The 16,324-nt window shown below is 36.5% G+C and overlaps 1 protein-coding gene across 1 annotated transcript in view; it reads left to right on the top strand.

Moving 5' to 3' along the window:
* LOC146001464 (uncharacterized) overlaps positions 1 to 13,715 on the top strand; it is an 84,200-nt gene extending 70,485 nt beyond the window's left edge. Inside the window, exons 18-24 of the mRNA XM_083138790.1 lie at positions 639 to 1,078; positions 2,905 to 3,046; positions 4,283 to 4,442; positions 5,494 to 6,637; positions 10,240 to 10,540; positions 11,973 to 12,540; positions 13,196 to 13,715. Of these exons, the coding sequence (XP_082994916.1) occupies positions 639 to 1,078; positions 2,905 to 3,046; positions 4,283 to 4,442; positions 5,494 to 6,637; positions 10,240 to 10,540; positions 11,973 to 12,540; positions 13,196 to 13,270 (2,830 nt within the window). The 3' untranslated portion in view covers positions 13,271 to 13,715. The remainder of the gene's footprint in view (positions 1 to 638; positions 1,079 to 2,904; positions 3,047 to 4,282; positions 4,443 to 5,493; positions 6,638 to 10,239; positions 10,541 to 11,972; positions 12,541 to 13,195) is intronic.
* The last annotated feature ends 2,609 nt before the right edge of the window (positions 13,716 to 16,324 follow it).

Here is a 16,324-nt window from a genome sequence, read left to right on the forward strand (position 1 = left end):
TCAAGGGACATGTGCCTTTACTATTTTTGATGCTAATACAAAAAAAATAGATAAACGTTATTTTTTGGTCTTTGTTTAACAGAGAGTAGTGGTGTGTGCTGTTGATTATCTATAAGGCAAATGTTAATAAAAATGAAACTTGATCTAAGAAGTGGTTTTATACTTATGAGTAAGCATTGAATTAGTTCCCTTGGGGCAGACCTCTGTGGTGGAGTGATTAGCACAGCATGCCATGACGTCAGAGGTCCCAGGTTCAAATCCCAGATTGTGCAAGGATGTTCCTTGCAAGTGTCCCTTCATAAATTTCATCATATCTTCATGGCTCATCCTCATCTTTGCGATTAGCGAAGTAAAATAAATCAAATCAATCAGTTTCCTTGGGCATTTTATCAGTTCATTATGCCTTTTCTCAATTGCAGTTAATAAAATAAATAGACAAATGACATAAAATTATTAAAAAATTAATGCAAATAAATATACTGTGAGTCTTCATGGCATTGTGCTAAGCACAGGGAACACTTTACCTTTTACCTTTTTAAATATACTGTGAGTAAAGTATGGTGTAGAACTGTAATGTGTTGACATTGTACTTTTTGCATATTTTAATATTTTCCTCTCTCTTTCTGAAATAATTCCAGGATGTACTCAGAAGAAGCACTGTCATGTTTCACCCAGCGTATAATGGAAGCTGTGAATGTCATTTATTCCGTGTGTGAATCTTTCGCCGTCTCCCTGTATCAGAGCATTCCTGCATGGAGCGACTTTGTCAACATCAACTTCTTCGACGATTTGGCTCAGCTTAGCCAGAGTATCAAGATGGGAATCTATGAAGTCTACAGGTACTGCGCTGAAATCAAGGAAGATGCAGTCTACTTTTATAAGCAAGTTTCTGCCACACTGAAGCAAGTTGCGGGCAACATTGAGAAGACTGTTATGGACATCGTGGAGGGGATCGAAAAGCAAACTGTCGCCTATGTGAAGAGCTACGTTCAAGCCCTAGAACCTTACTACACTGCACTTGAGCAAAAGCTATTGCAGATTCAAGCACAACTTCAGGCTTTGCAAGAAAATATTCGAGGTGAGAGACATATTTTGGCTAAGGGAACATGTATATTCCTTTCCCGGATTCTCTGGAGTAAGAAAACGCGAACGCGTTCTGTGTGCATGCCAATGAATGCGCGGACGGGAGGGGCATCCACGGGAGGGGGCTCATTCGCGGTCCAGTAGTTCCGTAGTAAACATGTCAGCTCGCAAGTCTAGGGGAACTCTGCATTCAGGAGAGCGCCTCATAGTGTTGTTCGAGAACAACTTGTTTGAAAAGTTTAAAACATATGGCTTTGTTTTTTTTAACAAATGTTCAAAACAAAGTGTTTGAAACATGTTTTTCAGACTTGTTTAAAACAAATTTTGATACATGATGTTTCATAGTTTGTGGTTATTTACATGTTTTTTGATCATGTATGTTTAAATTTGTTTTAATTTTTTTCTGTTCTTCGTAGCATCAAAAGACAAATAAATGTGCAATATTATTTGTTATTTGTGTAAAACAATACACTGGCCATTGTTAAGAATAAAATAAGAAATTGGCAGCAGAAAGCATTTTGCTTTACGGCCGTTACACCGTGCAGCACTTCGTTGCTTTCATCCCGCACCCTTCCCCACCCAGTCTGGCCCCGCCCACAAGCTTTCCCCTCTGCACGTCGCTACTCCAGAGAATCCGGAAAAGCAGTATAGTTATTTTGCATTGTACTAGTTGGTTGTCTTGCTTCAGGCTTCAAACGTTCCTCAATATTTTTGTTATTTCTTTATACAAGGACTAATTTTTTAGTAGTGGCAACTATTTATTTTCTAGACACATAGCATACATACAGGGTTCTAAGTTTTACAGGCCTTTGATGTAGTCCCCAGCATTGCGTACAATGTGTTGCCAGCGATGTGGAATCCATTGGATGCCGTTGGCACTGCCTAATCTGTTGATAGTATGAGAGCGGTCTACTGCCAGAAAAATGTCTCAAACTATTTGGTAGTGAATCCCACAAAGTGGCCTTCATCTTGGGGATTAGGTCGAAGTCGCAGGGTCTTAAATCCAGAGAGTATGGGGGGGGGGGGGGGTAGAGCACTTCCCATTCACATTCAGCCACAGCTCCTGCATTGTCATGCAGAATGATGGGTGGGTTATGCATAAAGTGTTGCTGTTTTCTTCTCAGAGCTGCTCGCAGGTTGTTTTGCACTGTTTGTGACACTGTCGTGCTGTGCGACCTTTAGCACATTCAATTTTTAACTAGCTCTCCTGCTCCTGTTTAGTAAACATCGTGACTGCACTCCACGACCGCTCGCTCACAACTGCTCTGTTCTTGTTGTCACTGCGCACAGGCATGGAGTGGGAAGAGCGAGTTCATTTACTTTGAGGGAGGGTCCACATGTAACTAACCTTTGGTATAAACAACATTCCCTGGCTCCATTGCACGGCATCACTATGGCAAAGTTGCCACTAATAAGAATTCAGCCCATGTACTTTTCTGTAAAAAAAATGTATCTGAATATACCTTCTAAAATAGGGACTTCCGAAATTAGGTGACATCATGTCTAGTGATTATATTGCCTAAGGATTTTTGCAGATTGCTTAGTCATCAAAAAAACTTACAATTTCCTTCTTGCTTGCATACAATGTATGGCATATTACTAGACCTATTAGAAACAACTTACTGCCATGTGGGTTTCATTCAAAACCGGATGTTTTTTAAAGGTCTGTTAAATCCATCAAGATTAACAAATACAATTGCTTTTATTTCCTGGATAACTTATCAAAATATTTGGGAACTTTTTTTAGTAACAAAAAAAAAATTAAATCATTTCTATATTCCTTGGCAATTATTAACCTTTCTTTTGTTTTTTCTTGAATAGACTTTATTGCAACAATGCAAGAATCAGTGATGGGAATTGATGAAGTGAAACAGCTAGTGGACTTTTACAACAATTATGCCAGCTGGTTTGAAGAGTTCCATCTCCAGGACTATCTGGATTATCTCAACACCTTCTTTTCAGAGTAAGTACCAACAGGAGAAATCATAAATGTTTTCTCAAATGGAATTAGCAGTAAGTTCAACATATGCTTCAATGGTCACATAACATTAATCATTGAAACTATGTAATGCTCTGAGGTTAGAACAATGAGAGAATCCAAAAATAGCATAAATAGGGCTGAACCAATACCAATGTGTCAATATTGGCAGATAACAGTGGTATTGATATTGTAAAGTCTCGGATCGATTTTATTCGCCAATTGTTGATTTTTCTTTTTTTTTTCTTTTTTTTTTTAGTCTGGATTTTCATGGAGACTGCAAAAATGCCATGCAGTACTTTCGGGGTGTCTCATTATCCTGGAAATTATGCAAATTTTCACACACTCAATTATTTTTCTTCAGTATTGAGTGAAAACTAAGTATTTTTTGTGATTTAATGGCAACTATTTTATATATTTCAATGTAATTCTTTGGATATTTTGAAGCAAAACTCTGGTAAATTGATGCATATACTTTGAGGTGGAAAACTCACATATTAACATTAAACAAAACTGTATCAGCTCTCAAAGTGGTAGTAGTTCAGCTACTGAGTACTTATTAATATTCCATTTATATACAGGGTGTGGAAATAATTGTGACCAATATAATATATGCAATAAAGTAAAATAAATGATGATGAAAATGTTCCTGCACGTAAACATATGGATATGTAACCTCATTTAGTTATGGTATCACGATTAAGCCTTGTTTCCATGATAGAAAGAAACACTAAATATGCTAATCAAGGCATAAAGACTGCATTGGTCAGCATATTTAGTTTTTTTTCATTTAGTTAGCAAAAGAGAAAGCTATACTCAACAGCAAACATGTGTTACAGAAGATAACATGACGTAATTTTGGACAGTAAATGTACTACTTTAATCACTTATGAACCTACATCCTGCAGTACAAGAGCCCTTAACATGTCAAGATGTGCCAGAAAACTTTCCTTTCGTCAGGAAGTTGATTTTTGTTGCTGTTCTTATTAACTTTATATTTCTTATTTCTCAAACTGTCCTCATTGTACCCATTGAAAATTTGTGTATTGTACTGGCTAGGTGGTACCCATCATCATTTATTCATTTAGATACACTGATAAAATTATTTTGCTAATACTTTTAAAAATGCTTGTAATTATTACTGAAAATAGACGAAAGATCATAGTTTACAACTGTTCAAAAGTTAGAGACAAAATTTATCTTCTCTTTCTTTCATTGAAGAATACTTCAAGAATTTGTTACCGAGTTCAGAAGACTGACAGCCGACTACCAAGTGTACATTGATGCCACAATAGATGCTGTTAATGGACATTATGAAGGTTTCATGAACTTGCCCCCTGTTGCATATACCAACAAGATTTTCAGCAGAGTATATCAAAAGGTATGTAATTGAATTCACTTACGAATGATATGCTGAGATCCTATACCGGTAAAGATGAATTGTGTGATAGCATCCATTCATTCTATTTAGTTTATGAAAAACATTAACTTGTATTGCAAACTTTGAGTGTGGAAATGAAGAATCTTGATCAATTTTTTGGCCAAAATTGTGTGATAGAAATGAACCACTTTAAAAAGTGTGAAGGAACTTCTTTAAAAAGCAACTGAATTTCTAACACTGTGATAACTTGTATGTAATTACGTGCACTAGAAAAAGAAACTGAATATACTTTAATTTAGAAAATCATGGATGGAACTACTTTTATTGTAGAGCTGGAACAGACTAACTAGTACTCTATCTGTCTTGACTGATATAAGCATATTGGTGCAGCAGTTTACTGGTAAAATTACCGATCAGATATATCTATAAACAGCAGTGGCGTATTCTTCAATGTTATCTGGTTTGTAAACCAACTTTTTTCATTTATATAGAAATTACTGCAAAATTTCAAGTTGTCGGACTTCTGTTTTTCTTTTAATTGCATGCCTGTATTGGTGCTTTATTTCTATTATATCTAATTAATATATAATAATTATGTACAATAAATTAGAATTCTTGTTGAAAACCAAGTCAAATTTTCAGAATAGGCCACTGATAAAGAGCCTCCAATTTAGTTTAAAATTCTGCACATTTGTTATTATTTTATGTGGATGAAAACATATAATGCAAAAACAGTTTCTCTTTCAAGCAGAACACATTGCAATTAACCGGTTATATATATTAATTAAGGAGATTAATGAACTACTAATACTTTCCAAGGAACACCTGCAATTTTATATTGGATTGGTAGAACATCAGTTGTCGATATTGTTCAATTTTATATCAGAACTTTATTGATATTGTAGTGACCAAAATTCATATCACTATTTTAGTCATAAAATTAACAAGGAAATGACAGATTTGAAATATCTGATGTAAATTGATAACAAATTTTATCGATATGTTGACATGCTCTATCTCTAATTAACACAAATGTGTATTTTCTTTACAGGTAGCATGGTTGTGGCAGTATTTGGAAATTGGGGAAAAGCTGAAGGATGTTTTCCGCCAATTCTTGCATGATGTTGATGAGGTTCTAATGGACATTGTTTTAGAATTAGACGATGCTTCTATTAACAATTTCGACAACACGCTAGTATACAGGCCAAGTGAAGGATACCTTGAATACACACAAGAACTGCCTGTGGAATGGGAAGGTTTTACGGAAATGCCAAAGTTCGGCCAGTTGCCTTTGTATGGAGCATCTCAGAAACTGAAGGACGACATGGGAAAAGTTGACATCAGCAAGTACAGATACTATGTCATGAATGCATTCCACGATTACCCCGAAGATTTCAGCCTCTCTTCCCTGATTCCACCTTTTGGAACTCACGCCATGATCGCAGGAAAGCAACATTTCATTACATTCGACAAGAAGTTCTATGAATTTGCTGGCGACTGCAGCTATCTCCTCGCAAGTGACTTTATGAACAAGAAGTTCTCCGTTGTGGTAAACTACGAGATGAAGGACAGGCAAGTGAACAAGAAATCATTGACCGTGATAACCGACGGCAGACGCATTGACATTGCCATGAATCATGGAGTCACTGTCGACGGCAAGAAAGCAGAGATGCCTATGGAGCTGACCAACACAGTCGTCAAGCGCGAAGGTGACAGAATAACCATTACAAGTAAATACGGCATGGAACTAGAATGCAATCTTGCATACGACGTGTGCACCATGGAGCTTTCCGGATGGTTCTTCGGCAAAACTGGAGGACTATTTGGTACATACGACAACGAACAAAGCAACGACTTTATTACACCAAACAGGGAGATTAAGAGCATCGAGAGTTTCGCCAACAGCTGGAAGGTCGGCAGTTCACAGTGCACTGTCAAAAACTACGCATCTGAAATCCCAGCAACCGACAGCAGGGCACTTGAAGTTTGCAACTCACTGTTTGCTGATGAAAACTCCAACTTCCATCCTTGCTTCGCTCGCGTAGATCCGGCTCCATTCAAATCAATGTGCCTGCTCGACTTGGCGGAATACAAGAACAGCCCTAACGAGAACAAGGGAGCTTGTTTGGCTGCTGCTGCATACGTTGCCGAGTGTAAAAAGTCTGGCATGGACATCTGGATGCCAGAAACATGTGGTATGTATATGAATCTTTTTGCTTTTCCAAACTGCTTGTTATATATTGCTGTTCCTTGATCAATCAACATAGGCCAACAGTCTTTCAATATCTCGTGGTTTTCCCTTTCTCACTGTTTTCACAGTTAAAATAAAAATAATAAAAATGTTCATACCATGTGAAACTTGTGAAGCGAAAAAGCTATTATGGGTGGGCTGATATAATTTTGAATTGATGTGAATGCTGAAACTCTCTCCAATTGTCTGAAACACAGATACTGATGCTGAAAATTGAACAAAAGTTGTTCAAAATAAAATTAATATGCAAGTGTTCCATTACAATTATATGCATCAACTTGACTGTTTTTATCTTAAAATTTTCAAGAATTAGATTGGAATATAAAAATAGCAGTAGTCTCATCCTAAATCCATTTTCACACAATAATGGTGCAAAATAAAGGTAGATTTTGAATTTTAAATAATTTTCAGGATAATTAGACACTGTGGAAGTGTTGCACGGTATTTTTGTGGACCCTTCAAAATACCTCCGGAACTGCATTGGTCATAATCGGTGAATAAATACAAACTGATAATTTTCACTGATACTACTGGTATTGACCAATATGGACACATCAGCTTTAGTATCAACTCAGCCCAACAAAATATATGATCATAGCAGTAACATGTAGTGACAAATGATGCAAAAATATGATTACAAACAAAAGACTGAGACCCAGTGGTGTAGCAAGCTGCCCCCGCAACCCCACAATGTATGTGTGTGGGAGGAAGGGGTGAAGTATAGGGGCCCTGCAATGTTTTCTCTGCGCTCCTGAAATTTTATATAATTTCAGAAATTCAACACATAGTGTCGGTGATTTTTTAAAAATACGAAATAGACAAAATGTAGGTCAACAATGGCAAAATTTAATCTCGAAATTCACTGAGGTGAGCAATAAATAGAAATGCCTGATCGGTGAACTTAGAATACGTATCAACAGAATTACTGTAATTAACGAGTCAGTGGACATCACAAATAACTTCACGACTGTTTCATTTATTTATTTTTACATGGAAGGTGGTGGAGTGGGTTCCCAGAAGCATAAGACAATGTCTGCAATAACAAGCAGAGGCATAGTGGCTCTGTCAAAGGGGCCCTGGCAACTTAACCTGTGTGCCCTCAGAAATGTCATATTAATTAACTTGCTTGCAGATTGCCTAACATAGGAAAAAATCACTCATCTCACACCTTTATAGATATATAGTTTGTCAGAATCTTTTAGATTATAAATTGTCTCCAGTTATGAATCCAGTAGGAACTTTTAGTTGCTCGGACAGTCTGTTTTTTATTGCCACGCAAACAAGAAACTTGGTAATTCATTAACTTTTACCACTAATATTAGTTTCATGTGTGGTATTTAAAATGTAACTTCCCACCATATATTTTTAAAGGAGGCCCGAGCCTTTTCATATTCAAATAAGAACTGCCACAAACTTCACACATAGTTCACATCTGTTAAGTGTTACAGATTATTTTCAATTTTTAGCTATACTGTGACAAGATAGTTCAATTTTCTTTTAATTGTTAAACACTTCAAAGAGGGGTAGCTAACTGTGGTACGTCCATTACCCTCTGACGTCATCGATGATATATATATACACATTGTAGTATTTTCGATTTTTTTTTTTACTAAGGGGCTCCCAATATTTTAGTTGCAGGGGGGCCCCAGGGCACTGTGCTACGCCACTGCTGAGACCTTAATATTGGTTTCTTCTTTCAACTCCATTGGGGTAAGGGCTGGCATGTGATGTTCATCACACCTCGTCCACAATACCAAGATGAAGAATGTGTCAAATTCTACTTCTACATCCACTATGTGTCTTTATGCCACAATACTTGTTGATGTTCTTATTGTTACAATTGAAGGGCTCGGGTGTAAAACATGGTAAGTGACATTTTGGTAATTTTTGAGTTACAAAGTAAAATGTGCCATCGTTCAATTTTTGAGTGAAATTGCCATATTAGACAATTTGCATTGGACTTAGTGAAGCCTTGTGAAACACAAAAACGAAAACAATTTATCTACAGAATAGCTTCTAATAACCTTTTTTCTTAATGAACTCAGCAGGGGCAGCACTGGGGGAAGGGGCATGAAGGGGTGCTTATGCACCCCTTAAATTTCTTTTGCACCCCAAATTCAAAATCTATGTTGAAATCATTAATTCTTGCAGTGTCATACTGTATGTCTTAGTAACATTGAGCTGCTCCTGATGTTAGGTATTGTAGTGAGTATACACAACAGCCAAGAATTGAAAGAGAAGCCGCATATATTTTCCTGTACTGTCGGTGCCCTTCAATTAATACTGACAATTTAATTCTAAAAACAGGTGCCAAATGAATAGAAGACAATAAATTTAGTTTTTTCTAATAATTTTTACTAGGACCACTCAAGATCTACTCCAGACTCAATTAAATACTTGTAGAACAACAAAATACTCAATTCTCAGAAACAAATTCAATAAGTATTTAAGTCTCATTATACTTGCATGGTGGGACAATGTAAAAATTGATTCTAGTGACACACAAGTTACACAGAAAGCAATAAAAGAAAAAAGTTTTTTTGTTAATTTGAAAAGGATGGTTTTGTTTTTGAAGTTTTTATTCTATTTTCGTAGTTTTATTCTATTTTCATAGTCTTTATTCTATTTTTGTAATAAAACACTGTGGCCCCAAGGATTTTTTCTAGTGTACTAGACACTGCATTAAATTTGGATCAACATTGTGTGGCAAAATTGAATTTCCCAATTAAGTTGTAGCTATTTAATATTCAGATAATCTTTTATCTAGTTATTCAAATATTTTAAAGCAAAACTGTTATAGTTCGCAATTGTAGTGGCCGCGGTGGCTCAGTCGGTGTCGACCTCCGTGGCGAAGTGGTTAGCAGAGCACGCTACAACACCAGGGGTTCTGGGTTCGAGTCCCGGGTAAGGCATGGGTATTTGTGTTCGTCCAGTTGATAAGGAACAAAGAAAAATGTAACAATTGAAAAGTGTGAAAGTGAGAAAAAGAGTGAATGGTGGGGGATACCTCCGTGTAGGGGGTATTTCCTTAAAAAAAAAAAAAAAAGTCTGTAACACGTCTGACTACCATGCTCAAGGTCCCGGGTTCGATCCCCGGCCGGTTCAAATCCGGGAACTTTTCTAACGTTGGAAGCGGCCCCGGCACCCACCCATCGTCGAATGACATGGGTACCTGGGGGAAACCCTGGGGGGTAAAGGTGGTCATGGGCGTGATGCTGATCACATCACCCCCTCTCATGACTGGATCAAGAAAGTGTGGGGCATTAGCCCCACACCCCCTATACGCCTTCATGGCGTGGTGCTAAGCACAGGGGAGCACTTTACCTTTTTATTTTTTTATAAACAACTGTTGTAGATTGATGTGCTATAATTGCAATGGAATGCTTACAAATTAATTCTCATTGTTCTAGTTTAGGTATCAGAATTGGTTGGAATCCGAGCTATCAGCTCAGTACTGGTTTTGGCAATAGGAGTTCAGCAAACAGTTTTGCCCATAAGATCAAAGTTTGTGAACTGACTTTTGTTTCTATTTCAATTTCTTCTCAGTGAAATGTCACCTGATGGATGGTACAACTCTCAATGCTGGTGAAGTTAAAGTCTATGACAACGTTGCTATACGATCTTCAGATGTAGTGTTCATTGTTGAACAGAAGCCATGCCTAGATGATATCAACTTGTCTGACTTGGCTTTCAAAGTGGACTATGGCCTGAGACAAGTGGGTCTGGAAGGAAACAGATTTGCCGTGGTGGGATTTGGAGGTGACAGCACATTCTCTAAGCCACACACTCAAACTGCTGATGGTGAGATCTGGTTGAACAAGAGGAACATACAGAAAGCTTTCCAAAGGTTAGTAACTTGACTAAAAACCATGCAATGGTTAATTTTCTTTACAAATCTTCATGTGTTGTGAACATACCATAATAAATTCATGATGAAAGTTGTGTGAATTACTCACAATTATATTAAAAATATATAAATAACTTACGTTTTGCGAGTATCTATGTTGCTTCTACGACGTTTCGGGATGCAACTGCTCCCTTCTTCAGGCTGTTCACTTTTAGGTTATACACAATTCATAACTGTGTCGACCTCTTATTAGGTATAGGATATGGGATTGGTTAAGTGTTTGTGGTTAAAAACATAAAAACCTAACACCCATAACAGGTGCACGTCATATTACCACACTGTTTTCCTGATTAAAAACTGCTCCTTGAAACGTTAAAACTTTAAAACTAAATAGTCACGGCCCGCATGTGCTGCAATTGCAATTTTAATGTTTCAAGGAGCAGTTTTTAATCAGGAAAACAGCGTGGTAATATGACGTGCACCTGTTATGGGTGTTAGGTTTTTAATGTTTTTAACCACACACACTTAACCAATCCCATATCCCATACCTAATAAGAGGTCGACGCAGTTATGAATTGTGTATAACCTAAAAGTGAACAGCCTGAAGAAGGGAGCAGTTGCGTCCCAAAACGTCATAGAAGCAACATAGATACTCGCAAAACGTAAGTTATTTATATATTTTTAATACCATAATAAGCACATGCAATTTTCAGAACAATACTAAATTCACATTAAGATTACTGAGCTGACATACTGAACCAAAAATTCTGCTCAAATTTTTCACAATAATTATGTGTACAATAAAATATAATTGCATATTATGCTTACAATTTTCTTCTTGCACAAGTGAGACCCTTGTAAAAAAATACTTTATTCCACTGTCAATTTCAGTGACTCCATGTTAACATTCACAATCATGGCAGTGAATGACCAAAATCAATAGGTGAATAAAGTAATTTTTTTGCAAATGTTGCACAGAATAATTATATACTTGTGCCAAGAAGAGAATTAAACCAGGATTGTGCTATCAATTTAAATATACTTACAATTTTTGCAAGAATAGGGCATTAAACTCAAAATCTTTGTTGAATTTATATCATTAAACGTTAATCATTTAGAAAAATGTAAAGAATGAATGAAGTTCTTGCTTCATATTTTTAGGTATAAAATGTGTGTATTCACTTAAAACCAACTATATATTTAATATTCTATACAAATAAGTTACAAGATAATATGGTGTGAATTATTCTTATTTCATCCTGGAAGGTAACGCTGTCTAGATTTGAGTTATTATAGAAATCAAAGAATCATTCCAAGGAATAATTGTTTCATCTGCATTATTACATAAATCATGATGTCATATAAGTGTACACATATATGTGTGTTTTATGGCTCCTTGCTCACTATAATTTGTGCTTTTTATTTCTTTCAGCATAAATTACAATGGTGAAGGATCAAGCAGCGTCCATGATGCTGTTTGGTATGCATCGAGGCTTTCATTCCGAGATGGAGTATCCAAGACGTTTGTGCTGGTTCTTTGTGAAGACTGCAACGAAAGCCAAAGTTATGCCGAAACCATGAGCATGCTTCTTGAGAACGACGTAACAATGCATGTCCTGATGCCAAAAGATCTGAAGCTAAAAGGTGACAGAAAGGAAGACGAAAGCAAAATCTTTGGATTTGATTCACGAGGCACTTATTCTCCTAGGAACATGAGGAACTTGAATCCCAACTCAAACCTTTTACGACAGATCGTCATGCCTAAGGATTTCTGCACACCTTTGGCTATGGAGACAAATGGAACAGTTTTCAACCTGAACAAGATGTCACCACAAAAATACAAGTATGTTAAGAAGTTTATGGATGTGTTTTCTCGAAGACTGGCCTTGACTGCAACACCATCAGAATGCCAAACCTGTGACTGTGTGCCCACCAAAGATGGTGTTGGAACAGTTTTATGCCAAAGATGTGTCTCTCCATCAATTGAGATGTTCATCAAGGTAAGTTTATATATCTTTGAAAATATTGTTGACAACAGTGAGATCATATAATTTTCCTGCTAACCAATATGTTCACACAAAAGTTCCACAACATGTATAAATGTTATACAATGAATTGATATTATATATTTTAACTAAGGACCTATGTAAATTACATGAAAGAAGCTGAATTTGTAGAAAAATTAATAGCTGCTATATCCAAATAAGGAGCTGCAGTGGTCTAGTCAATAGGGCATCTGACTGTCATGCGGGAGACCCAGGTTTGATTACTGGGTAGTGAGATCTAAGGTCAGAAATTTTCTGATCTTCTCCCTGCATAAAGTGGCTCTGGGGTTCACCAGTCCCAAACAAATGGGTACCTGGGGGCAACTATAGGGTGTAAAGGTGGCTGGAGGATGATGCTGATTACATCACCTCCAAAATGGCCCCCCCGCATCCCCTAAATGTGCCTTCACGGCATTGTGCAATATGCACGAGGACTTAACCTTAGCTATCCTATCATGTCCAAATAAAGAATCAACGGATGCAAGTGTGTTATCAAAATCGACAAAAACACAACTGATTTTTTCTGTACATGTACTACCCGTATCCTTTAATGAAAGCTGTACTCAGTTTTAATGTCAATGTTATTCACATATTCTTTTCTTTCCTGCAGGAATGGGAAGCGATGGCCGCTAACGAGGAAGATTACATCTCACTAGAAAATTCTACAGAAGAAGAACTAGCATAAATTTAAAATTGAAACTAGACTTACAAAGACAATGTAGATAGATCATGTGTTTGAATAATTACTAACTTGTAGAATAAACTGGATGTGATTTTTTAGATAGTATCCCATTATTTATTTGGTCTTATCTCCTGAGTGTGTGTGTATTATGCTAGTAAAAAATAGTCAGTACAATCTTTGTGATAGAAATATTTTTCTACAGTAAAAGTTTTCCTACAAGTGTTCAACAAACAGGAAGAAAGAAACAAATTCTTACTAAGATATATGAAAAATTAAGATTCTTTGTATACCTGTTTGTGCAATCGTGTCAATTCAAAAAATGTGTCATTATTTGTTCTGTGCCTGTTGAAATTTTTAATACTTTACTAGTGTAGAAATAAATGTGTGTATAATTTATGTCAAAAATACATAATGTATTGTGTAGGATAAAATAAATATATAAAAATTATTTTGGGTTCTTTACTAGGAAATTAAAATACCTAATGGTGCTTTATGTTGAGGGAAAATAACGAACTAACAATTGTTTGGGATTGATTATTACATATTTTAATTAAATAAAATGTTATGGTTATATAACCTTGATTTTCTGCTTGGTTATTTTGTGTTTCCTTAATATTCCATTGTGATTATTGCTAGCTGCATTTTCAATATTAAATTACTTACATTTATACAGTTTTACAGATAGTGATTTTTGGCTAATTGTGACAATGAGAATGAATAATAGATACAATTAATGAAAGGAAATATCGAAATAGGATTCTTGTCCAGATCAAGACTCAAACTCAGAACCTTCAGTAGTTGGGAGTTTCAGTTTATGCACAGACAGGCTAATTGGGACTGGACCTACAGTTTAAAGTGGAATCCAAACTATTATGTGCCTCTTATAAGGTATTGAATCTGGAACCTCTTGATCACAAGGCAACAATGTTATCATTGCACCATCAGGGAGGCTAAGAACCTGAGAATCAAGGTACTGATAACAAATAGTGCACTGATCCATTGAAAAACACATCAAAAACTGATGTGATGCAATGATGAAAATCCTGCTGCATAATTCAAGATTTTTAAAAAAAGTTACATAAATAAATCTACTATATTCATAAGAATAACAACAAAATAGCAGAACTTTGCAAGTAGCTGGGGATTATTGACAGAATTATTCATAAATTTTATCAATAAATTATTTTATCATTGTCCAATATCAACAGTAGTAATGGCAAGTTTCTTCCATCAACCTTGTCAGAGCAAGCCGTAAGCTGGCAGCAAACTAGCATCATACTATCTAGTTAAAATGCCTGAAGGTTGCAGCAAGCAAATGGCATGAAGCTTGCTTCAGCAGTAGTCTCTAAATATTTTTTATAAAGCTTACAATATTTCAGATTCTGTAATATTACATGTAGAATTCCATCTATAACAATTTAGTGAATCCTCGTGTGATTTGGTTTCACCGTTATCTATATAGGCTATTTGTAATTGTTTAATGACACTGGATGCCTATTTTGCATCACAGATACATAAATATTGGTAACAAACAAACATTAACATTCATTTGAAGGAATTCTAAACAGAGGTATTCACTAAATTTTGCAATGTCATGCAGTTTGTCAAAATTTGCGAGGAAAGCCAAAAATTAACCAACACCTAAAAGTCAACACACATGCTTGTCCCATTTTTGGTTTTGTTTCTTTTTTTCTTATTGGACATATATACCTTTTGTAACTGTAGACTGTATTCTGACAAGGGTTAGGTGGGAGAACAGCGTACGCTGAACCTCGCCCGCTCAATAAAGATATATTATTATTATCATTATTCCTTCAACAGATTACTCTAAAATGTTCAACTAACTGAAACAGAAGAACTATGCACAACATTTTTGGCACTAAATCTTGCAACTCTCCCACTATACGTCACTAACTTCTTTCTTAGAGGGTCACAGATGCATATAAGCATTCAGATTTCTGTGACAGTAAGAATATAAGATGTATCACTTGAATTAATATACGAGGGTTGTTCCAAAAGTTCATGGACTGAGATCACTATTTGGAGTCCGAGTCAGTACGAGGGTTGGTGTGTGTTTCCTTTTCAAAATAGTGCCCTTCACACTGTTTACATCGTTTCCAACGATGCACTAGCTTCTCAAACACATGTTGCAGACTATTTTCTGAGAGTGGATGTGATAGCTTTCACTTCCTGGTCCGTGCTAAACTTCCTTCCGTGTAACTCTTTCTTAAGTGTTGGAAATGCCCAGAAATCGCAGGGTGTAGTCTGGGATGTATGGAGGGTGGTCTAGAGACTGCCCACTAATTATCTCCAAAGCTGCCATAGCTTGCCGTGCCACATGTGGCTTAGCGTTATCCTGCAGGAGAAACCATTCTTCATGAAGCAGTTCAAGTCTTTTTTTGCGAATTGCTCCCTTCAAATGCACTTGCAAAACATTAGCATAATAATCTCCATTTACAGTTTTGATTACTTGGACCCCAATGCTGCAGTACTATTCCACGTCTATCTTCTTTCAACAATGTCTCTGCTTTCACAATGTTCTCGTCGTTCACTGATGTTGATGGATGCCCACTTCTCACCTTATCCTGCACATTGTGTTTACTTTCCTTAAAATACTTCCACCACTTGAATACGGCCGATCTGCTCATTGCTTCATCACCGTAAGCTTCTTTGATCATCTCAGACAATTCCTGGCCACTTTTGCGTAACTTCACACAAAATTAAATAGCGATCTTTGTCTGGTAATTATTGGTATATCATTCTCATCCGCCATCGTAATACACTCTGCAGTTCGACTTCTATAGCGAGCAAACAACAGCTGCACGTTGGTTCACTCGTACATTAACAAAGCACACCACAGGCTATCTTCACGTGTAACAATCACAGACTCTGTTTACACAGAATCGGCGCAGTGTTGCCAATCCATGAACTTTCGGAACCTCCCTCGTAGTTTACAAATTTTTCAATGCATTTAGAACAGCCTAAATACATGTGTCTTGTTGTGTGTGTATTCACATGAACACAATTACAAGTGTTCACTTTAGGTTCAATATGAGA

This window comes from Lepisma saccharinum, chromosome 17 (genome assembly GCF_977018435.1).
Source record: "Lepisma saccharinum chromosome 17, izLepSacc3.1, whole genome shotgun sequence".
In the NCBI taxonomy this organism is placed as follows: domain Eukaryota; kingdom Metazoa; phylum Arthropoda; class Insecta; order Zygentoma; family Lepismatidae; genus Lepisma; species Lepisma saccharinum.